The 25,488-nt window shown below is 34.7% G+C and overlaps 1 protein-coding gene across 14 annotated transcripts in view; it reads left to right on the forward strand.

The window, feature by feature from the left end:
* The window catches only part of LOC123705748 (dynamin), a 29,323-nt gene extending 13,091 nt beyond the window's left edge, over positions 1 to 16,232 (forward strand). For 2 of the 14 annotated variants that reach the window (XM_045654757.1, XM_045654758.1), the window contains exons 10-20: positions 1,346 to 1,390; positions 2,546 to 2,652; positions 3,093 to 3,280; positions 4,974 to 5,093; positions 5,326 to 5,340; positions 5,441 to 5,446; positions 6,979 to 7,188; positions 7,538 to 7,772; positions 8,548 to 8,701; positions 12,353 to 12,496; positions 15,536 to 16,232. In XM_045654757.1, the coding sequence (XP_045510713.1) occupies positions 1,346 to 1,390; positions 2,546 to 2,652; positions 3,093 to 3,280; positions 4,974 to 5,093; positions 5,326 to 5,340; positions 5,441 to 5,446; positions 6,979 to 7,188; positions 7,538 to 7,772; positions 8,548 to 8,701; positions 12,353 to 12,496; positions 15,536 to 15,599 (1,288 nt within the window). In that variant the 3' untranslated portion in view covers positions 15,600 to 16,232. Of the gene's footprint in view, positions 1 to 1,345; positions 1,391 to 2,545; positions 2,653 to 3,092; positions 3,281 to 4,973; positions 5,094 to 5,325; positions 5,341 to 5,440; positions 5,447 to 6,978; positions 7,189 to 7,537; positions 7,773 to 8,547; positions 8,702 to 10,096; positions 10,155 to 12,352; positions 12,497 to 15,535 lie in introns of all 14 variants that reach the window. The other 12 variants (XM_045654763.1, XM_045654762.1, XM_045654765.1 and 9 more) reach the window with 9 other exon arrangements.
* Positions 16,233 to 25,488: the final 9,256 nt, after the last annotated feature.

The raw sequence follows: 25,488 nt of genomic DNA on the forward strand, positions 1-25,488 counted from the left end.
ATCGTTTGTTTGGGTTAAAGTAAGTGTGTGGCATGTTTTTATTGTAACATTAAAAGCGATTTGAATGTAATTAGTGTACTTTGTGCGCTGCACGTAACAAGATAAGACTTGCATTAAAATTCTTCAAAAAATGGACATGTGCTTTTCCAAAGTAAACATGTTCGTAAATTACAGAGCAAAAGCGATTCGCAAGATCGCTCGCATTCGATACTCTGCATATTCAGAATATTCTTTTCGTACACAAAAAAATTGGAGGCTGCTTCAAGGATAACTTTGCATGCGAGATACCTTAAAACAAACTCTATCGGAGTTTATACATTTGTTGTTGTTAGATGATAACTGAAGTGATAATGCTAGTCTTTTATTTGACAATTCATTAATTAAATATCTTAATTATGTTTGAAAAAGTGGAAAATGTGGAAAAGTGTGGCTCACTTTCATTCAGCAATCTTTACATCGCTTGCTTATAAACTAGGCTAAATCATACTTCAACATTAATTAACAAAATGTTCCTGTTTCCATGCTTCAATCGCATGAACAAAGCTCATGCTCTTTATAGCATAAACAAAGTTAGGGTCTATAATTATGTTTATAATGTTATCATATAACAAGATATTGTTTTAGGAGATGGTTAACTTAATAATATTATTTAAGTATTCATTTATGAGAAAAATTATATCCTCACTTATTACTATATACAACAGACTAGATACACCTTTACAGATATCAAATACATATTTCTATTTTCTACCAATGTAATATCCACCGGCATACAATAATTTTAATATGAAAATTATACTATTCAAATCGCTGACTAAAACTTTACTCTTTGTTAAAAGTTCATTTACTGTCACATATACATACATATATATATATTACTAGCGGTCCGCCCCGGCTTCGCCCGTGGTACATATTAACGTTTTCTCTACATAAGAACCATCCTCGTACTTCAAGGAATATAATAAAAAAAGAATTATCGAAATCGGTTCAGCCGTTCTCGAGTTATGGAATTACAACGAAAAGTGGCATTGATTTTTATATATTAGATAGATATATATAATCACATGTACATTGTATTTATTGCACAGAACATAGATCAAGGTATAATTCATCATTATCATATTTTTATATGTCTGCAACTATTACATTCAACATCTTCTTGTTTTGTTTGTTTTTTATACACAAGACACGTGCGTTAAACTTGATTCAATCATATTAAATTTGATCCTTCCATGGTATATTTGTTAGATTCTGTTTTTTGAAGAAAATGTCACGATTTTCGGTGGCGTTTTCTTTTCTATCTCGATCCATGTTTTGTGATCTAATAGCTCTGTTATTTTTACAGCAAACGACGGCACACATCTTATAATGATGTTGATGAAAATAATCGGTTAGTAAAAATGATATTACCGACTAATAATGTATATTGTTACAAGCTTTAAACCGTGGTTTCACCCGCGCTCACGTGTTTTTTTTACTGTATTTTTTATCGGATATATTTTGAACTAAAGTTTTTGGCAGTTCTATAACACTCGACCTTTTTCTCTTTATGAAGTAAGATGTAAGCAGAAGTAACATATTCTTCATGTTTCATAAAATAATCACTCAAAGGAATGATGCACCGTAACTTGTTACTAAGGAGCGGGCAAACTTACAAACGTCACTTTTTGCACTATTTATATCTTGAAAGAGTTTATTGCTTCATAATAATTACAAATAAATAATAAATATTAATTATCATTTAATAAATTATAATTCATGCTTGGTAAAAAGTAATTGAATTTTTTTGACCACAATGAAAACCATGCTGTAATTCATGTAATCTATATGACTCATACCACAATTGAAACCATCAAACAACTGATTTTAAGAATTCAACTTCCCAGTAGTTTTTGTGTGTTAGTCAAACAAACAAACTTTTCGTTGAAACGTGGTTTTACATCCGGTACAAACCATAAATCTAGAAGTGGTAACACCGTTTTTTACAATCATATAAAGTTGTCTTTATAATATAATATCTACTACCAATTGAAGACTGCCCATTAGAAAAGGTAAGATCAAGCATCTTAGTCACTCTATGATTATTTCTATTATTTTATAGCTTAAACATTTTTAAAAATTGTATGAAGACAATTTCACTAATTGCGATTTTTTGATGATACATAAAAATGTAATATATAAATGGGTAAATTTCTGATATTGGTTATATGTTTGTTTCTCGATTACGCAAAAGCTACTGGCTCGATTTAACTCTATAGTTATAAACACTAAAGTTCATCAGCTAACTGTTTGCTTTTAGTGTAGATACTAGATTGTATCCCATTACGTTAGAATCTATAACCATTTGCTAGTTGAAAGCAATGTGCTTCTTGTTAATAAAAAGAGGGTCTTATACTCTTTTCTATGTTAGAACGTTAGGGTATTTAAAAAGTCCTACCAATATTATAAAATAGAACTTTTGATTTTTAAATAATTGGCTTTGTTTTCATTAGCCCAATTTTTTTAAGTTTATCCGTACTGTATATAATGTGATTTTACTTTACAGCGCACAGAATCAGTCTGAAAATGCGGCTAAGTCAGGTCACCGGGCGCTCGGGAACCAAGTCATCAGGAAAGGGTACATGTGCATACACAACTTGGGAATAATGAAAGGTAATTTTGAATCCTTTTGAAGGTCTTATTTATTTGTCTTTTACTTTGAAATAAGTTTTAAATAATATACGTAACAAAATAATTCCTCAATTAAAGATACACTCAACTTTAAACTATCGAAACATTTTGCCTCGTGTTACGTTAAAAATGTTCATATTAAAAGATCAACCCTTTTTATTTTTGCTTCACAAATGCATTAAAACATCTTGGTAATTGGAAAGTACGGAGTGCACTATTGTCCAATATTCGCAAGTCGTCGTGGAACGTCAAGGACTGTGTCAAATGTCATTAACTCGAAAAACCATTTTGGATAACGCCTATTTTAGTCATGATAAATTACATCTGTGACCTCACAATTAGTCGCATACTTGATCCCATTCTTTTTTGTACGTTTAACCCCCCTACCTTACGGGTATTGAATATCGGCGCGTTCCGTCCAGGAGGCTCCCGCGACTACTGGTTCGTGCTCACGTCGGAGAGCATCTCGTGGTTCAAGGACGAGGAGGAGCGCGAGAAGAAGTACATGCTGCCGCTCGACGGGCTCAAGCTGCGCGACCTCGAGCAGGGCTTCATGTCGCGCCGCCACATGTTCGCGCTCTTCAACCCGGAGGGCAGGAACGTGTACAAGGTACAGTACATACTGATGGAATCTATTGAGAGAAGAAGTACATGCTGCCGCTCGACGGGCTCAAGCTGCGCGACCTCGAGCAGGGCTTCATGTCGCGCCGCCACATGTTCGCGCTCTTCAACCCGGAGGGCAGGAACGTGTACAAGGTACAGTACATACTGATGGAATCTATTGAGAGAAGAAGTACATGCTGCCGCTCGACGGGCTCAAGCTGCGCGACCTCGAGCAGGGCTTCATGTCGCGCCGCCACATGTTCGCGCTCTTCAACCCGGAGGGCAGGAACGTGTACAAGGTACAGTACATACTGATGGAATCTATTGAGAGAAGAAGTACATGCTGCCGCTCGACGGGCTCAAGCTGCGCGACCTCGAGCAGGGCTTCATGTCGCGCCGCCACATGTTCGCGCTCTTCAACCCGGAGGGCAGGAACGTGTACAAGGTACAGTACATACTGATGGAATCTATTGAGAGAAGAAGTACATGCTGCCGCTCGACGGGCTCAAGCTGCGCGACCTCGAGCAGGGCTTCATGTCGCGCCGCCACATGTTCGCGCTCTTCAACCCGGAGGGCAGGAACGTGTACAAGGTACAGTACATACTGATGGAATCTATTGAGAGAAGAAGTACATGCTGCCGCTCGACGGGCTCAAGCTGCGCGACCTCGAGCAGGGCTTCATGTCGCGCCGCCACATGTTCGCGCTCTTCAACCCGGAGGGCAGGAACGTGTACAAGGTACAGTACATACTGATGGAATCTATTGAGAGAAGAAGTACATGCTGCCGCTCGACGGGCTCAAGCTGCGCGACCTCGAGCAGGGCTTCATGTCGCGCCGCCACATGTTCGCGCTCTTCAACCCGGAGGGCAGGAACGTGTACAAGGTACAGTACATACTGATGGAATCTATTGAGAGAAGAAGTACATGCTGCCGCTCGACGGGCTCAAGCTGCGCGACCTCGAGCAGGGCTTCATGTCGCGCCGCCACATGTTCGCGCTCTTCAACCCGGAGGGCAGGAACGTGTACAAGGTACAGTACATACTGATGGAATCTATTGAGAGAAGAAGTACATGCTGCCGCTCGACGGGCTCAAGCTGCGCGACCTCGAGCAGGGCTTCATGTCGCGCCGCCACATGTTCGCGCTTTTCAACCCGGAGGGCAGGAACGTGTACAAGGTACAGTACATACTGATGGAATCTATTGAGAGAAGAAGTACATGCTGCCGCTCGACGGGCTCAAGCTGCGCGACCTCGAGCAGGGCTTCATGTCGCATAAGGGTAGGAACGTGTACAAGGTACCCACAAAAATGAAAAATGTAACTTTTACAATTCTTAATTTAATGCTAAAAATATGTGTAGAAGTTCCGAAGAAAGTGAAATTGATCTTTGACAAAGATTACATTAAATAAGATACAAATCTGAAACAAGAAAAAAGGAGAAGAAGAATAAAAGGCTTTGTGTGCTATATGGATTGTGTTTCTATCTCATCATGTCTGACTGGTTTGGTTCATAAGTTAGTATAACACGGAAAGGTTCAGGGTTAGATTCTTGCTGGACCCAAATAATAACATAGATTTCATTGTTATTATTTATTCATTCAGAGTTCTATTATCCTGAAAGAGCGGAAAAGTAGAAGAGGCACAACATTTTTCCAATAAAACCACAACAGTACATAAACTTAATAATAATTTATTGTATCAGGATTACAAGCAACTGGAATTGTCATGCGAAACCCAAGACGACGTGGATTCCTGGAAGGCGTCGTTCCTCCGAGCTGGTGTGTACCCAGAGAAGACTTCAGAAGCGGCCAACGGCGAAGAGGTATGTCCTAACTCCACAGTATTCTGCCTGTCGTATTTATCTTACTCTTTCTTTCACCTTCCTCTCAATATTCTCTTTACTTTTTGATCCTATAGTTCTTAGCTTATAGCATAATATATTGCTTTACAATTAACTATATTTATATGTATTTATTTAACTATTTGATATTTTAATAGTATGTACCGTCAGTGACTTGATATACAATAATCTATTGTTTTGCCATGCGATACAGGGCGAAGGAAACGAGGTTTGTTGTAACAGGCTTGATTTTGTTTTGATAGTGCACATATTATATCATACTATACTAACTCGTAATTCATTGTTTTATATGGATATCTGATTTCAAGAGGAGTGTAAGTCGAATCTTATGCATAAGTTTTTCAGCTATCTATTTACATATAATTATTGATACGCACATTGTATATTCTACTTTACCGCTAATAGAGTAAGCATGTAACCCTCAAATGTAGCGCCATTTTTTACTCGTGTGAAGTACTGTTTTTATCGTGTGTGTTTGGATCTTTGCGCATTTTCACATTTTTTTAATAAAAATATTTTTTTTATGAGTAATATGAAATTTTTAGCACAGAAAATTATTCTTAAACTATGCTGGGATATAATAAATTAGGAAAGGATTTTGAATAATCTTTTTTTTTGTTCTGTTTATTATTGTTTGTTTTAGCATCTTCTGTTTTTTTATTTTTAGTTTATTCTGCCTTATCCGGGTCCAAATAAGAAAGTAAGTCGTTTCCAATATTTGTGCTATGGACTGAAGATGTATATAGGGTGTGATGCGTTGGCATAAGAAGTTTAAAGTTTGTGAATGCATGTTTAATAATTATTTTGAATTCGCTTTGTTTGATAGAGAAGTTTGGGCAGCGTTACGGGAGACTAAACTTATATTATGTATCTATATCGATTATATTTCTAACTACTGTAATGTATTCGCATTGATCAGTAGTAGGCAGCAGGTTTATTTTGAGGGTTTTAGGATAGCTGTTTTTATAGGACGTTACAAGTGCGTTTTAAAATTAATTAATGCTATAAGACAGAAAATTAACAACCACAAGCTTATTAATGCATGAGTTTGGTTGAGCAAAGGCTTAGTTTATGGTTTAATTGAGCCACTCATAGATCACGTTGGATATCCTATAGTCATCATTGTAGATCAGCCGCTTGTAGACAAGGGTTTTATGCGTTAATCCCAGGCTTTTTTGATAATGCTCGTGGACGTGTGAAACGTCTTTAAGATTTACGATAGTTAGAATTTATATATTGAACAAGATGTAAGGATTCTCGTTTTACTGTCTTTTTATAATACACATAAATATCTTATCGAATACGCCATAGGTACATGATACAGATTCTACCTTAGTAATTACTGTTTACAAAGTCCATAAAAGTGATCGATGATTGTAAGTTCATTTTGATAGTGTGATACTCTTACTATAAGTTCAATTTCTACATTAGTATTCATGTATTTTTGTAATAAATTTTATTTTGTACTACTATTTATACTTTTTCAAAGACACGAAGTTTTCGCAATTCTTAAAAACAGTCATTAAGAAAGTAATACAAACCTAAAAACTACAATTACAAAAAGAAATACCTATGCGCACACCTTCATATACATATTATAGTTCTCGCCACAACGGTTTCTAGACAAAAGTTTCATATAGCTGTTATTAGAAGCAACAAAACGATTAAATACATCGTCCCCGATATTTCTGACAATATCGTGTCGGGAAGAACTTGCATACATACAGCACACAGCCACATTCGTTTGTTACTCGTTAGAAATATCGTATCGTCATTACTCATCGAGGAGGTCTTTTTCACAATATTAAGTAGTGTTTTTATTCTATGGTTATTTGGTTTCTTGCAGAATTCTGACTCGAGCGGCACAAGCAGTATGGACCCGCAGCTAGAGAGGCAAGTGGAGACGATCCGGAATCTGGTCGACTCGTACATGCGCATAGTCACCAAGACCACGAGGGACCTCGTGCCGAAGACGATCATGATGATGATCATCAATAATGCCAAAGATTTCATTAACGGCGAACTGCTTGCGCACCTGTATGCGTCTGGTGATCAGGTGGGTTATGAAATATTTAGCTATTAAGTAAAATTTTGTTTTACTCTGAATTTATGCATTAAGAAAATGTTATAGATACTTTTTAAAGTCTTGAAACCACATAATTTTATAAAATTATGTAGTTAAAGAATCATGCTATTCCAGTCGTAAATATTCCGTCTCATGAAGTTTTTAAAACTTGCTTATTTTCAATGAGCTACTTGTATAGATTAATAAGGTTCATGTTAAAGCTCAATTACCTTTCGAACTGTAGGCGTAGTTTCTTGGCTAAAATAAGAAAGGTTCTTAATTTGCATTCCGTACAGTCTATTTATACATCTTTATAACTCATTTACGTGCGGTTGCACAGTCGCAAATGATGGAGGAGTCGCCGGAGGAGGCGCTGAAGCGCGAGGAGATGCTGCGCATGTACCACGCGTGCAAGGAGGCGCTGCACATCATCGGCGACGTGTCGATGGCCACGGTGAGCACGCCCGTGCCGCCGCCCGTGAAGAACGACTGGCTGGAGAGCCGGCTGGACTCCAACCCGCGCCTGTCGCCGCCCTCGCCCGGCGGCCCGCGCCGCGCCGCGCCGCCGCAGCAGAGTTAGTGCAACACCCTCTATTGCATTCAGATAATATTACTACGTATGGAGGAGACGCCACGAACAAAATCTGTGCGCCATTTTTTTGCTCTAAGTTTTAAAAATTATTATCTAGTTAGGTACTTACCGATGAAAGTTATTCCTTTACACTTTTCCGTATTATTTGTATTATTTGTGCAATATCGTAACACACACGAAGGCATATTTGATGCGTTTCACTAAAATGAGATAAGAACAAATAAAAAATGAGCGTGCAGTTACGCCATATGGCGTATGTTGAGCGGAACATAAGTGATGTAGGCGGTGTCGTCTCCATATGTATATCTCAATGCTCTATTGCTAGTTTTTATTATTAGAACTGCTGTTTTAGGATAGTGAAAGCGTGTATCTTGCTGATTTCTTTCTTTTTATGATTTATAACTGAAGAGAATTCTGCATTAGCAGTGTTAGTGCAAACTACCCTCACTGTTCAATAGGTAGATTATGAGCATACAAATCTAATTAAATATTACGTTAACAGAAATTAAATCATGTTTTATGTAGATTATATGTGAGATATAAGGATAAAATATAATGTATGACATTTTGATACTAATTTTTAGTGTAAAAGTATTATTGACTTTGACGTTTGACGAAGTCATTTATATAATAATATTTGTAACTGGGTAGCTCCATAAAAAAAATTCTAATAAATAATTATTCTATTTAAAGAAATTTTCCATTTTTAAAATTTGCTTTTTCCTCCGCAATTAAACCTTGTACTCTACCTCTGGCAGGTTCGCTAGGGCAGCGCGGCGCCCCCCCGCAGCCCGCGGGCGGCGCCGGGCGGCCCGCGCCCCCGCTGCCCTCGCGGCCCGGCGGCGCCGCCCCGCCCCCGCCCGGCTCGCGCCCCGCGCCCGGCGCCGGCCTGCCCGCGCCCCTCATACCCACGTGAGTATACACAGGGTCAACTCACACCTAAAGAGCGTTGAAGGGCAGCGAAGCGGAGCGCAGTTTCCGTGTCATATGAATTTTTACTTTATTGTCATTACTATAAAACTTATTATCGCCTGAAAACTCGCAGCATCGGCATCTTCGAGACTCGTTCGAGTTTCTCAGGCGATAATAAGTTTTATAGTAATGATAATAAAGTAAAAATTCATATGACACGGAAACTGCGCTCCGCTTCGCTGCCCTCCGCCGCTCTTTTGGTGTGAGTTGACCCTAACAAATACACATACACGGACATAACATGCTACATTGTTACATGTTACACGTAGGGACATATGAGCAGCACGCACACATGTACATATGAGCAACACACACACTTGACACATGAGCGTTAGGAGTACTCTACATGAACGCAACTGACTCGCGCACACACATTTACAAATATGCAACACACTAACACTCGCACATACGTATATATGTATAAGCGTAACGCGTATACTATATGTATCTACACACACACCCGCCCAAAAGTTAGCTCACAAATACGCATAATCTCATACATGCTGAAACAAACATACGTTTACACGTCTAGTGACAAACATATACACATACATGTGCAGGCATTTGTATACATACGCAGCCATGTAAATGTTCAGATACGCGTATACACAGCAAATTTATTACGCGTAGGTACCTAGTTTCGAAAAATAATATTTTCAAAACCGTCGTAAAATATATGAACGACGTAGTATAGTCATAAAGGGATTGAACCTAAAGCCCTAGGAGCTTTTGTAGCAATTCTGACTCTTAAACTACCTATCCGATAACACGTATCTAACTACATATTATAATTCAAAACAAACATACACGAACTCATCTCCACTCGTTAATCAATACTATATACTATTTCTTTTCGATGATACAAAATCATTATACATATCTACATAGTACATACATAACACACAAGCTATGTGGAATATTTCCTCTTTTCTGTATGGTATGGTTTCTCTTAATTAATATTTCCACAGAAAATATAGTAGTAATAAAACTAATTGTGTAAACACACAAAAGTATAAAATAATTGAAATTTTTGTCTGTTTGCATAATAAAGCCTTTTTTCCATGATAGTATTTAAATGGGTTTTGGGAAATAAAAACTATACTTGCACCTCTTATTTCTATTGTGTGTGCTTTGCTCTGTATTTGGGTGATGTAACAGCCATAATAATTATTAGTAGTATAATCACTGGGATATTTGTTTAATATATTCTATGCTTGCTCTACTAATCAAGTAAAATAGGTATTCATATTTATGATTTAACTTTGATAAAAACGTTTGTCAGTCTTCATTTGGTAGATGAAGAATATTGCAAAAGTAGACATATTATTTTCGCAGACGGCGCTAAGTGTTCGGGCTGGGGCGTGCTAACAAACTAAGTTACGTACGAAATAAGGTACTAACTAAAATAGACATGTTAACTTAGTACAATTGAATATCAAACATTGTATTATTCTTAAAGCCAATAAAATATAACCTAAAATGCGATCTCTCTATTTATTAATGTTTATTGTTGCAAAGCACTATTAAACAACGAAATTCGCCCCTACTGTTGGTTAAATCTATTTCAAAAACTTATTACATCTTTTTGAAACATGATTATCAAATGTATTAAGTTAACATTCGGTTAATACATAAATATTTATACATATGTTATATACGATATTATTAGTTACAATGATAAATAATTAATATAATTCTTATGAAATGTCTGAAAGAATATTGCTTCCAATAAATAATCAAATTAGTAATGTTTACGTAGGTGGTTGTAGTAAAAATATTCGCTTCCTGAATCTCCTGCGGACGGTTTATGGGCCATCCATTAATCACGTGAGGTTTTTTTCGGCATTTTTTGACCCCCCCCTCCCCCTTGGTGATACGTGGTGAGGTTTAAGATTACCCCTCCCCCCTCCCCCTATATCTCTATTTTTTATTTATAAAAAAATACTGGTATAAGTATCATCTTATTTTATTATAGAAAATAAAGACTACTTTACTAAGCGTTCATAGGTAGACAGAAAGATTGCAGTTTGTTTCGAATGACATAAAAATAATGAAAGAAATGCGAACAAGTTGTACGCGTTTGACTAAAAATAAATACATGTAACGCCCCTTTTCGGTTGAGTATCGCGCGCTTGCCGAAAAAATAAATACACGTGATGTATTACTTTACCCCCCGTCCCCCTGGTGATATTTCGTGATTTTTTGATGGACCCCTCCCCCCCTTTCGAGCCTCACGTGATTAATGGACAGCCCCTTATGTGATTTAAAGAAATATAAGTAGTAAGTACAAATGAGTAATTTATTTTTGTGAATATTACTTTAAAATGTTATTTTTTTAAACCTATAAAGCTCCCGTTTTGTGTAACAACGATAAGGTTGTGCTCGCATCGAAGTATCGGAACTGTCTGCAGTGAGATTTAAGAATTATACAAAAAATATATTCCAATTTATAGGTGTCTATTAAGATTTATAATATACCAAGTTAACTTATATAAAGAATCAACAAATGTGTACAATGTAGGCTCTTTTTTGCTATTTTACTTTAGTATACCGATTTAAGATTACGTTCATTTTATTATTAGCCAGTTATAAGTCATTGTTAGATAAAGCACTGCATGTAATTTGTCACTAACACGTGTGTGGTCTTCGTTACAACTCCCCACTGTAAATATGTTTCACTGTGTATTTAATAAAATTATGTTAAACAATCACAGTTACCCTGTAAGAGATAAAGCTACGATTTTTACGATATATTATGGCAGTTACATTACTCAATACTTACAGAGAAGCTGTGAGTGTGTTTTTATATTAATCTCAATTGTAATTATGATGTAACATGCTACTAATGTTTTAAACTATTTTGTGGCTCTTGTCTAGTTTGTAAAATAATATTTCTCTTATGATTATTTCGAAAACCGGCTTGAAGGACCAATTTTGGTACAAAAAGCTATAAATGAATTATAAATTCAATATGTGCAACATATAAATTTAATATGTTTAAAAAATCATCAACTTAAGAATAGTGGTGCACTTTTATAATCCAATTTCGCAATGAAAGTGCACTGTGAACCAACCTTCACCTAAATCAAACTAGGTACCTAAAACCTGGAGCGTAGTAAGAGCACAGAATACATAATAGTAGGTAAACGCTGGACGGACACTCTCCGCCTCCCGCCAAAATTAAACAATTACCTCACCCCGCACGATTTCTGCAAGGACGATCGCAACTAAGCTTGACAACATTAATCAAATTGACTTAAAGTAATTTTATTATTTTGGATTTGTGATTATCGTTTTTCGTAGAAAATGGTTAGATATTGTGCTGTTTACGGATGTATTTCATCAGAAAAACGCGAATTTTTGTGCCAACCATAAAGCGTTAACACAGACATTTGCAGTCTCTACAGTGTGACTGTCAAAACAATAATTTTGTATGGAGTGTCCGGAGTGTGGTAAGAGTCTAATACATTGAGCGACAAATCATTAATTCTAGTACATTTTGTACAATATGTACTTAAAACTACATAATATAACGAAAGTGTCAAAATACATTGAGCAACACAAGTAGCGTACAATCTGCATGTATGTTAGGCGTGGGGGCGGCGCGGCGGGTGCTGCCTTGGGCGCAGTGAGCCAGCTGCCGCCGCACATGCGCCAGCAGGTCAACCAGGCGGTCGGCCAGGCCGTCACCAACGCCGCCATCAACGAGCTCAGCTCCGCCTTCGCGAGATTCAAGTAACGTGCTTGTAGTTACGTGATGTGGCGCCATCTGGTGGGAGTCGTTGTTGCGTGGGAGGGGGGATCGGGCTAGGAATTGGAATCTGTTGCTACTAGTGATTGGGGGGGGGGGGGGGAAATGTTCATGTTATGTTTTGGAATTAGGCTAGGAGTGAACTAGCTTGAAAAAATTGTTGATGTGGAATTTTTTTTTGGATACCCTACTTTTTTTACCCGACTGCCAAAGAAGGAGGGTAATGTTTTTCGAGTGTATGTAAGTATGTATGTATGTCTTTTCCTTTGTGACCACCTGTAGCCTAAACGGCTTGATGGATTTTGATGTATGAGGTATCGTTAGATTTGTCTTGATTACGGGAGTGTCATAGGATACATTTTATCCTAAAAGTCCCACGGGATAAAGACATAATAATATTTTTTCTAAATTTCCCTTTAAAAAAATATGTATGCGGTATCATTAGATTCATTTCAATCACTCTTTTTTTAGTGTGCAGTCGGGTATTTTGTTTTTTTTAATAATTTACTTGTTTTAAATGATGTTTTCGATCAGTATTATGCCCTCATTAAAAAGATACTGTCCCAATGTATTTTTGTGGGCTTTTTTGATTCTCCTGGTCCGATCGCTCCTCGTCTTACCCCAATATAGTACTAACTCGTGTGTATACGCAACGCACTACGCCTTTTGTGTAATTTTGTAAAATACATACAACTTATAACTAATGGATTTGTTGTTAATGAATTAGTAGAGCCCACTAATTGTTGTATTTAATCTTATTAAATTCAATGTGTTAACTTTTAAAGCAAATAAATAAATACCTAGAATACACAAAAATTCACATACAAGTTATGTATCGTATAAATATTTTTTTAGACCTCCTACTATGTACGTCACAGTGTCCTTTTCAAATTATATATTTTTAACTGTCTTTTATTTTTGTGACTCATAAATGTTGCCAGTGATAAATTAACGCTTTTGTTTGTAAACTATGTCTTTTACACGCTTTATACATTTGTTACAGAAAATTGCAGATTATATTTTAGAAAATAAATGTTTTTACTATTTTGTGAAACTTTCATAAAGCGATACTTTTTCAAGAAGTACTATTTTTTCGAGTATATTGATTAGTTCATCTGTAATTATCGAATGACATATGGATTTGAATTATCTATATCGCTTCATGTATAAAGTTTTGTGCGTATAACACTGCTTGTGATACGTAATAATGTTACCATAGTGTAATAATTTATTAACTCTTTAATTAAATAACACAATTGTCCCAAAAAGGTTGTTGAAATTAGTTGTCTAGTGATTGCTGAAGATCACACACTTGTCGATTTTTTTTCACAGATTTATTCAAAATAATTTTTATAAACATGAGTGTAGGATTCTACATGAGTATTAATAAATACATATACTGATATAACATACATTCCAGATTATGTGAAAAATTACAGTATTATCTACAAATAAATCAAGCAGTGCTTTAGGATTATTGTAATAAAAAAGAGTAACAGACCATTTTCCCCGCGCAACGCGCACGTATTACATGGTTATGTAATTAAATTTATTTTGTATAATTGTAAAGATTATATTCAGTGGCTTAAGATTATATTAGGTGTATATTGTAGTTGAGTTTAGCGCGGGAATTGCGTCCCGTCTCGTAGCATCCGACAAAAAAATATTGAGCATATCAAATTGTTTCTGTAAATGGTTTAAGTAATTATTATGTACGTGAAGAAGACTCGAGCGTCTATTTGTTGATGTTGATGCACCAGACTTGCGTAGTTTAGCTGCGTAGGCGTGTTGCAGATTGTTCTCACCTCAGTGTTTAAGTGTTTCATTAGCTTAGATTGTCGACTCTCCGCGAACGTTCCGAGCTCTGCACTATTGTATCGGTATCGCCTTCTAAAATTGTACGTAAACTGTTTGTACTTATGGTTAAGACCAAAGCGATTGTCCCCTATATTGTTGCTGTTAGCAATATCTTTGGTCAATTATTAGAATGTTCTATGGTATATATGATATGAAATCGGAATTAAATGTTACAAAATTAATGGAATTTTAATCTTATCTCATCATCACGTAGACGCGCGGCTTACGTCATCCACAATAGTGTTTCATCCTGTTCATTGCTTGTTCATTGTCGTTCAGTTCATTTTAACGGAAGTTGGCGCCGAAATGAGCAGTGGGTATTTTTCAATTATATGGGACAAAGTCGGCGTCATTGATCATAGTTCCTACACGTTTGACGCTGCAGCTAACGCGTTACTATATTACAATTATAATAATAACTAAATTAATAATCATCATAAAGTTTTTGCTCTCTCTCTCTCTTGTTAATAGCGTTAGTACCATCGAAAGATCTAGACAGAGATTGTTGGATTTGATATAGTTTATGAATATTGTTAATCTTATGCTGTATAAATAGAGTAATTAAACGCTATATACGTGTATTGAAGATGTTTGATTTATTCCATTAGCATTGAGTGTACAATCTCACTTGTAACGCTTCTAACGTTTACATAATACTGGATGTTTTAGGTAAGCTGAGTTCCAATTATTGCGGTTCATATTTCAATGAGACCTATTTTTAGATTTTTCGTTGTTTATAGAACGTGTAGATGATATGTTTATGATTTAATTTGAAGTATTGTTCTTATTGGAATATTTGTTGCATGGCGTGACGTCAAATAACATTACTAAAGATGGGTGCATGCCTCATGCGTGACTAATGTTTAAATTGTCGCTAGTTGTGCTAAGAAGTACAAGGCTTTTTGTATTTCCGTATATGCGTACAATATAGTATGTAGCTTTGAAATAATTACAATGATGCATGTTTTTTATTGTATTTTAGCATTATTTATCTATCATCGTACTATTAGTATTTATACTCGATAATTTTTTCAAATTTCATCGACGTTCGATCTATTTTTATAAGTTTACTTATATCATCGTAGTTTATTCTCAAATATTAGTTCGATAGAATATTGTTTTTATTATATTACACAAAGATTTTAATTATCAACTTTTCTGTGTAGCCGCCCGGTGCCAAACGTGCCGCCAAAGCTGCCTGAACGACCGCAGAATGGACGGCCATTTTGAACTACGTCCGCTTCGCCGCCATTTTGTGATAATTATTCAGTGTAAATATGTTACTATTCGTCTGTATATTGCTTTAGCGTAATATTTAATGCATAGCATTATTTTCGGTTAAGTAGAAAAGTAGTATGTATTAGTAGTATTCTCTACATAATGTTTGAAATTGAAAATGGCACGATTTTTGTAATCTATATTTTTGAATGTGCTGTAATACTTAAGCAGGTTTATTGTTGACAATATTAAATTTTTATGAAAGATTTGATTCGGTAGTCAATATTCATTGAACAGTGTTTAAATTAAAAGTATTACTGTGTAAATCAAGGCATAATTTAGTCAAGTGTCTGCAAAAAATGTATTTGTGATTTCTCCTATGAATGTTATTTTATTAGTAAAAACCTAGACGAGATTGATTGTAGAGTAAATAACAGAATGTTACCAATAAAAATAATGAAAAAAATATAAAAAGTATTAAAATTTTAGGTGTAATAAAATTATTTAATTCATAGATTTTGGCTAGAATTCACAAGTTACAAATACAATTTTAATGAAATTATATTCGTATTTTCAATTGCTTGCCATTCAGAAGGCTATAAATATTCTGTGTTTGCTTCGGAAATGTTAAAACCATAGCTAATAATAACTCTGTGCCTCCAGTGAATAAGGGAGTAAGACGAGTTATTCCCTTTGGTTTTTATTGCACCATTGGATTCAGCTCGTCAAAATACACAACATATCAAAAGGTCATATCTCTAGCTGCATCCTAACCCATTTTTTCGAATGACCCAAACGGAATAAGTAGGGTGTGATTAACGGTATAAGTTACCTTATTCATCATTTTAGGCAATCGCAAAGGAACTATTCGTCTCGAGTCAAAATAACCCACGAACATAAAGACATATGTGTAGTTATACTTTTTGAATAAAGACTTAATTCATTTTGTTCCATCCTTGCTAACACTATTTTAGTATAAACGCATTTGTGTCATTTTTCTAACATGAGCATAAAGGAACAACTCTTAGTGTCATTGGTTCAAGTGACGACATGAGACAGTTGCGCATTAATGCCGTGTTGCTATTGGTCTATTCAATACTGCACGGAAACAACGGACACTATTCCTTTTTGCATAATAATATTTTTCAATCGTTTTTTCAATAAATCTGCAACAATAAATCTTTATACATATTAAAAAAAAAAGGTATTTATCAGTTAACTTGAGATACTAATAATATTTCTATGGAAATTAACCTATTTTTTGCAATAGATAAAAATACAGTTTTAATTAATTATAGTAATTAATTAATTATATATTGTTTATTTCTTATTCTTTCATAGACATAAACATGGACATATTCAATATAGTTTTGTTCACAATTAAAAAGTATAAGTGGCACCCGTTTTAGGCTTAGTTCGAAGAACTAGCCTGTATATACAGGCACCAGCTTCTCCCTAAGTCATTTGAACTTTTATAAAACAAAAAAACTTGGAAAGTGAGCTAGTTAGATATATAAATGGTATGTGCAAGCATATTATACAAATATGATTATTAAATAATTAAATGATTATATGAATGAATGATTATAAAATTAACACATTAAGTGCATTTAATGATATTATACTCTTTGTTTATATAAATACGGAACGATAATTGAATCATCTAAAGCCAACAAAAATGTTAGGTATATTTTCTTCTTATAATTGGGTAAGTTTTATAAAAAATAACTAGTTTTTAATCTTTTTTTTTTCTCTTTTTAATTTAATCTAACCAATAATACTATAATTATAGACGCATAGAAAAAACCAGTCTTGACAATTATGAATATTGTGTTCTCTCTCATATAGCGTTTTAGCCACTGTAAGTAATTTGCCTTTTTTATAGGAAAAAAATCCGCAATATCGATACTATTTTGGTCCTGCATTATCGTAAACATAGGTATTATGGATACTCTGGTACCACATATTTTGAAAAAATTGGGATATTGCCACGTAGAGTCTCTTCAAGTCGTATTTGCATCCAAGGCACCTTCAAATCTGTGCTTAATTTTTTCATAAAATCTTTGCGGCTCATTGTTTTTTCTTTATTTATCTATATTATTTTGATATTATTAGATATAGAAATTGTTAAAATTCCGTATCATGCCGTAAAATATCGCCACTGACCACCTATAACTTTCCCTGTAAGGTAGCTGAACATACAGGAATATGGTTTTCAAGCTTCTCTTATCTCTTTGCTTGGAGTCCAAATCCAGCGGAGGACAATAATCGTCATTTACTAAAATTGAAGGTTTTTCGTCCTAGTGTTAAAGTTTTCAGGATCCTATTTTATACTCAATATATAGTATATAATACTATATCATGTAAAACGTGACTTAGAAAAAAAAAATATTCAAATAAATCACAAAATAATTTTTTTTAAACAATCGTATAAGTTACGAAAAGCCCAATTATACGTCAAAATGACGTACAATATCCTCTTTACTACAAAATGGCGGAATTTACCGGGATGAGCCAACTATGTACTGCTAGGTCTCGACGGCTAATGAGTTGTTTCTGGATTTCGAAGCGATTCGATGGTAAATATAGAAAAGACAAAGATAATACGCCGCGGTCTAAGGCCGCGGTGTACATCACATTTACGTAGATTGGACTTCTAGGGTTAAATGCATAAACACCTAAATGTTGTTTTGTTTTTATTATATCTAATAACGATAAAAAATCCGTAGATTTTATTCGTTTTTCAAGCTACGTGCATGGTTATTCCACTAAAAGGCATCAATTGAGTCATAAAGTACACAAATTTCAAGCATAGGTAATAAGTCGCATCATTTCTATAAAACCAAAACTGGCAATAATATAAGTCGTGTTATGCGACTATGAACATAGTGCATTAGGGCATAAGTCGTTATATTGCAAAGAGCAAAAAAAAATTATGTGAATACATTGAGTTATTCCATGAAGTACTCGTTCATAAGGCCACAACTACAAAAAAACACGAAAAAAGTATATTTATGGGGTTGTTACAATATCTGTTCATATGTAAAACTAAAGTCTAACATCATATCTCACCCATACAAGCATAAAAATTTGAAGCTATAAAGATTTAGTGTTGATATATAGTTTTTTGTCTCTCCTGAAAAGTGCTGTTTTTGAGTTATTCCCTTATTCACTGGAGGCACAGAACTTACAATATAATTTAAACGTAGTTTTATGTAAAAATATGACTGTAACATTTCTGTTCTGTATTTAAGAATAAAGTGTATCTATGTGGCATTTACTGTCGTAACTGTAACATGAATAATGAGAGTGTTAAATTGTGTTCTATTATTTAAAAATAATTATTATTTAATTTTTATATGAATACGAAATATAAGCAAATGTTATTAAACTCCACAAAATAATGATTTAAGAGTAAAAATTGAAAATTTATGTTAATAACATTTACGATAATTATATCTAGTCAATTATAATAATCTTATCTCGTTATCACATGATGTTGAATTATTCTCCATACATTCCCCAACTCTCATTATTCAAGCGGCAGCGTAAATTGTGTGTATATAGATGTAATGGTAATTGTGGACCTGTTTATAATGTGTACTAATGTATACAGATGTAATAAATGTGTATATAAATTAGATATTACTTTTATTTATACCCATTAAAGTAAATCATACGATTGTCCCTTATGAGTTTGAAGGGTTATATCTGTCTAATGGAAAAAGTTGGAAACGTAAAAGCTTTCTTACGAATATCATAAAAAAGTTTTTGATAGGCCCTTTAACCCTTATTCAAACGCGAGCCTGTGGAGGAGTTAACAAAAAAGTAAGATACGTTCCTGGGTAATTTTGGGTCGTAGATTTCAAAAATACACACAAAAGAGGGGTTAGTGGGGGGGAAGTACCCTTTTTTTGGTGGGAAGTATATATCCCGTCATCTGTTCTCTCTTGTAAAAAGGTTGGAAAGGTGGGAACTATAGCTCCCAGTGTCCAGTATGACACCAATATTTTCAAACACTAGCTAGTTTCCCTGACTCCACTTGTGAATTAAATTTTATCGTAAAAAATTATATAGATTATATTTTTTTAATAAAGCAGGCGAAAGTACTCATCAATGCAAGTTTCTTTTACTAAGGGAAGAATTCGGGAATTGAAAAATGAATGACTTCAACATAAACAAGGCATTTTTCTAAAACAAAATAAAAGCAATAGGTAAATACTAATGTATTGAGTTAAGATGTCTAATTATCTGATCAGGAAATAATGAATAATAATAAATAAGTTGCTTTTACCAACTAAAAAAGATTTTTTAGACACACGGATTTTATATATAGAATTTCCGAATGTCGTGTGCAGTGAAGAACACTGGGATGATATCTTCCCACTTATAGACGTAATTTCAATCGACTCTACCAAGGTATAAACGAAAGATTCTGGGCATATTTTTACGTTTCACGCTACCTTAATATAGTCTAGTTTACATAGCTAAAACTCAAATCTACTTATCTAATTTTTTTTCAGCACTACACAAAAAACTAAAAAATAACGGTCGTTTTCGGTCGCAAAATCACGTCACCTGACTTTGACGTGTGTTTACCATGACATGTAATAATTTTCTGAAAAGTGTTTCCATGAAAAAAAGTTCTCTGAAATGTTAAGATTGCGTAGATAAGTATTACACTGCATTAGGTTTAAGCATATAAAAATAAAACACGATTTATTCCAATCTGAGACGTGGGAAGTATAGCTCCCAGCGTTTTAATAAGGGTTAATGGTCAAAATTTGATATCGATAGTTGAGATATTAAAGAGTTATGATATGGAATGCTAAAAGCTTATTTATTCCTTAACTGAAAATTAAGAAGATACATTTTGAATGGGTTATCCAAGCTTCTCAATACACAGTTGAACAATATTTATCATTTCTATTTTATTCTACTATTGCTGAAACATAAGTTTGATTGAGGCATATTCACGACAAATTTTTAACTGAATGGTACACTATATTTACTTTCACATTTTAATACCAAGAAACAAGGAGAGCAAAGATATGTAGGTATCTACCTAGTACCACGCACACTTGTGCTACGAACAACTATTCGTAATCTGAAGACAATATTTTGTATGGCAACACTAGATTTAGCAATTACGTTTGGTAGTTACTCAGTCTCTGTCCCCTGGCCAGTTTAGGCAGAAGACAGATAAAGCGTTAGGATTTCAGTTTTCAGACATATAACAGATTATCTATTTCTTTATTCTTAACTCTGTTGAGAATACTATAGACCTTATTTAATGCTTTTGCAAATGTTTGGAGTGGTAGTACCCATTTGACCTGAATATAAATAATAAAGAATAGAAAATTGGAACTTTGCCTTTACATTTTAATAATGTAGTAATTTTAGGCTGTAAGTTATAGATAGGGAGGCGAAGAGGGGAATTTTCTGCAATACTCGAGCGTGGCAGTTTAAGATATGAGATGAGAGATACCTTAGACCTAATAGAACAAACTTTTTCACTATTTAGCTCTATATGTAGTGACGCGCGCCTAGGATAGACGATCAGATTAGTAAAAAAAAATCGATAGTCTGAAATACTCGAGCGCGTCAGATTAAGATATTGGGGGTTGATTTTAGTGTTTAAGACTAAATTTAATTAATCTGACCATAAGTCCTTGACGCCGCCGAGTTATAGGGTCGCGAACTTGTAAAAAAAAAACGTTAACCCGGCATTCTCGAGCGCGATTTTTTTTATTTTTATTTTGAAGAATATAATCTAAAACTTACTAAAAACACAAAATCTGCCGGTTTCCGCATGACCGGAAGTCTGGAGAAGCCATTTCGTCTTCCGAAAAACGCGTTGCATATAAGTCGCGAACTTTACTTTTTCAAAAAAAAAAAGTTTAAATAAACAAAAATGGTACTTAATTTTATTTTACAAAAAAAGGTCTCTTTTCATTTTTGTCCAAAGTTTAATTTTTTTTTACTTGAAGCATCATAAAAACTCAAACTCCCGGTTTTTTGAGTATATCTCGAAAACTGAGGGTGGTAAGAAAAATTGATATGAAATAACGATGATTAAAAAAAAGAAACCCACAAACCTTTTTGGGTCAGATTAAGAGAACCCACCAACATTTTTATCAGATTAAGAAAATATGCTTTCAGGATACCTAGATTAACCTCCCCTATGAAAATCTGACGCGCTCGAGTATTTCAAAAGAACTTTTTTTTTCTGCATTTTCAAAAATTCATCGTAACTTATCGTCATGCCGTAATCGTCAGTTTTTTTAAGGGGAGCTTTCTTGGGGCCTAATTAACACCCCTTCCGAAAATCTGACGCGCTCGAGTAAATTTTTTTTTTGTGCATTTTTGACGAATTTATATGCCTAGCCCCACCACGCAAACCGGCAGATTAGTATACCGTTGTTATCAGAGGCACTTGGGGCATACGTAGTATGAATATCTGACGCGCTCGAGAATGCCCAAGTAACTGTTTTTTTTACATTTTTGAAAATCCGTACACGCCAAACCCACCGCTAAAATGGTTTTTACCATAGAAGCTTTTCTTTTCGAAATTATTTTCTCTTTCGATTTTGATAAGTCTCGACGACGCCGTTGAATTACGCCATTTAGCTACCTCGCCTCCCTATCTATTAGGTAGGTATAATGATTATAAAGGCTAATGAACAAATGTTTAAGAATACATTATCTAATGATTAAATAAAAGCTTTCTATTTCATTTAAATTGTCTGCATAGATATACCTACTGTATACAGTAGAAGCCAACTAACCAAATAATATCATTCAGTATGTACGCATTTATGCTCATAAGAGTTTAAGGCTTACAGCTTTTTATATTAAAAGCATTAACTCCCGTGCACGCCCATCGCAGCTCGAAGACAAAAACAACCATTATTACAATTTAATGAAGAGAAAAAGCCATTAGGAGGTCGTATTTGATTAAATTGTCGGCAAGCAAATGTCGGGTCCTGCGGCGGCGCCCTCTGTCGCGGCCTACGGAGGCCTAATCGCACTCGCACGATTCTGATTACGTGTGATCGTTGTATCAATCATTTCCCCTATCAAATTATTCAGTGGTCGGTAATTCTATCGCCTTCGTATCTCCGCCGTAATGGCCGTGGACGACTTGAGCGGAAACTATTTGGATGCACTTAGTCGCGCTTTGTTACTACCAAAGATTGTAATTCATATTATGTTATTGTTGTTACAAAATTAGATTAGTGACGCTCTTTCATTTTTGTTTTTCGTTTGTTTTGGGCTTAGTTGACCATATCTCTATTTCTTTAGATATAGGTATCTAACGTTTGAAACGGGTTGTTCTGTGTGCATTTTTTTAGGTACGTACCTACCTGTCTGTATAAAATTAAGTTATGAACATATACACATTTTCAGCAATGAAAAGAAAATAATGTCGTTAAAAACGTCTAGGTATAATTAAACCAATTCAGCTATAGAAATCTTTTCCGAAAAATGTCATACAATCGTCTAATTAATAAAACAAAAGTAATTATCTGGCTAATAATCGTTACGTATGTCATTCCAATTAAATATCGTGCGACACCTAAAGTCGGCTATTAGCAGAACAAAAATCGTAGCGCTTGGTCGATGTAATTAAACAGTTGTCTAATATAATTGGCAACGGGCGAGTTCCCACAAGTCATAAAGTCACCCTCGTTCATAAAGAACACATTTTCCCAACAATTAACATGCGAGGTTCGTGATACACATGCAATAATTACAGGTGTTGCAATAAGCGCCGGTTCAATCACTGTAGACAGCTGTTTTATCCTATTTTTACTTAATTAACGAGTATTCCAGACGGTTTTGTTTTTTGTATAGACCCTATTAATTTTCAAGACACGTAGACCTTTAAAGAAGTAGGTAGGTAAGATTGATTTTGAATTATCAGTAAAATTGATATGGGCGAGTTTCGGTTTCGAATATAGGTATGACCTAAAACATTTATATATTTTTGTATATTGTCCTCGTCTTCGTATACCTTCTACACCAAGCAGGGGCTATAAACAAAATAAGGCTCGACATGTCAAGGCACAGAAGGCGAATCATCTAGGTACACCAAGCAGATGGTAGACCGTACTAGGTACTTAGATGTAAGTATCCTATTTAAATTTAACTAGGATCTTTTATCTTAAAGACACAATGAAACAATTTGGATGAAAATGTTCTGTATGAATCAATACGCCACAAAATAAAACAAGATTATTAATTTAGAATTTCGAGTAGGTAACTTACCTACTTTTATCTGCAGCTTCAATGCAAATGTGTGGTGTTAAACAAAAATAAGAATTTTCTTTTATAATTTCACTCAGCCTTTATTATAATAAAATTCAATACCTAACTATTTCTGGGAAAACAACAGCACATACAAAACTCATTTGTTTAAACAAAAGAAACTCCTAAGTTTAATATTAGCAATGGCGACTAATTGAAAAACTTTTTCGTCGATAGTGACCAAATAGTCGTAAATTATACTTACTGTTATGTTGAAAAGATTCATATCACTTACTTCGGTGTAATTTCGACTTTATTTAATGAGTCGGCATGACGTTCCTGTAATTGTGTGTAATTTTTTTTACTAATGACACCACAATTTTAACTTACAATGTAGATAGAAGGTAAAACTATGATTCTTTTTTATTTTATTTTATAGATCTCTACAATCATAACAGGTACTTTATGTAGGTACCTAAAGGTACACAGACGGAAAGGTCAAAAATATCACAAATTAATTCTACTTTATACGTATAAAAGCTCTTTTTATTCTTTAAATTCTATCAAATCTGTTCCGCTAGCTAGGTAATAGAGCCTAGCCATCTTTTCATTGCTTTGATTCTTCGTAATTATTGTGGCGCAGTCAAAAATGCCACTCGAAAAAGTAATTATAATTTGATAATAGCCTACAGCGGCTGTGATATAACAAGCGGGTGTTTTAGTCCTCGAAATCCATTTTTGACTTTTTAGAAGTGCAACACTTTCCCAGCCCTTATCGAGTGCCCTTCAAATGCTACTGCGTTTAGACAAATGAACAACGTTGCTCCCTTCACGGCACACGCCATTTACACTGAGTTAAAAATGCTAGAAGTGAAGGGTTTTTATTTTTAGCTATTACTGTTAATTATTTTAATTTTTTTCATTTCTAGAATAAATGTTAAGTATATATACTTACTTTGTTGAAATAAAAAGTATTTGAAAACGTAAAAAGCTTGGTAAAGTTTACAGATTTCATCGTCGTCGTCGTCATACGACGTTCACTGCTTCATTGGCCAGGCCAAAGACTTCCAGAACGGTGGATCACCAGCGGCCTGCATCCAGCGGCTTTCCGCCACCTGACTAGACATTACGGATATAACATATTGTTATTCTAGCTTCAACGAAAATGTAGAGATTAAATACTATGCAAGCAGCAACTCAAAATGAGCGCTATTTTATTTTGATTTTCCACTATGTTTGACAAAGGAACAATAATGATAAAAAATACTAAATTAATGTATTTTCATTACGACTAATCCTTCCAGTATCATATTTTGTTCTACAGCTATAATAAAAGTTTCGCGGTACAATAGCAGCAACTCGTAGAACACAATAAATCAATTGGAGTGGGTGGTTGACTTTTCACTCAAATGTGTGGTTAATTGTAACCGAAAATGACTGTTGATCGAGGCACACTTAATTTTATTTGAGTGGTGCGAGGGGCCGCGGGTGGGGTGGAAAGTAATGGTTCACTTGCTTTTATGACTATTTCATATTTGTATTTATCTTGTACACAGGAACTTGTAATTGGAACGTGATATTAGTAAAATAATTAGTATTGATTTTCTGGTTGGTGAATTATTAAATGTGAATCGAAAAGTTGTTAAAGTTT

The sequence above is a fragment of the Colias croceus genome, chromosome 2 (assembly GCF_905220415.1).
Source record: "Colias croceus chromosome 2, ilColCroc2.1".
Lineage (NCBI taxonomy): Eukaryota > Metazoa > Arthropoda > Insecta > Lepidoptera > Pieridae > Colias > Colias croceus.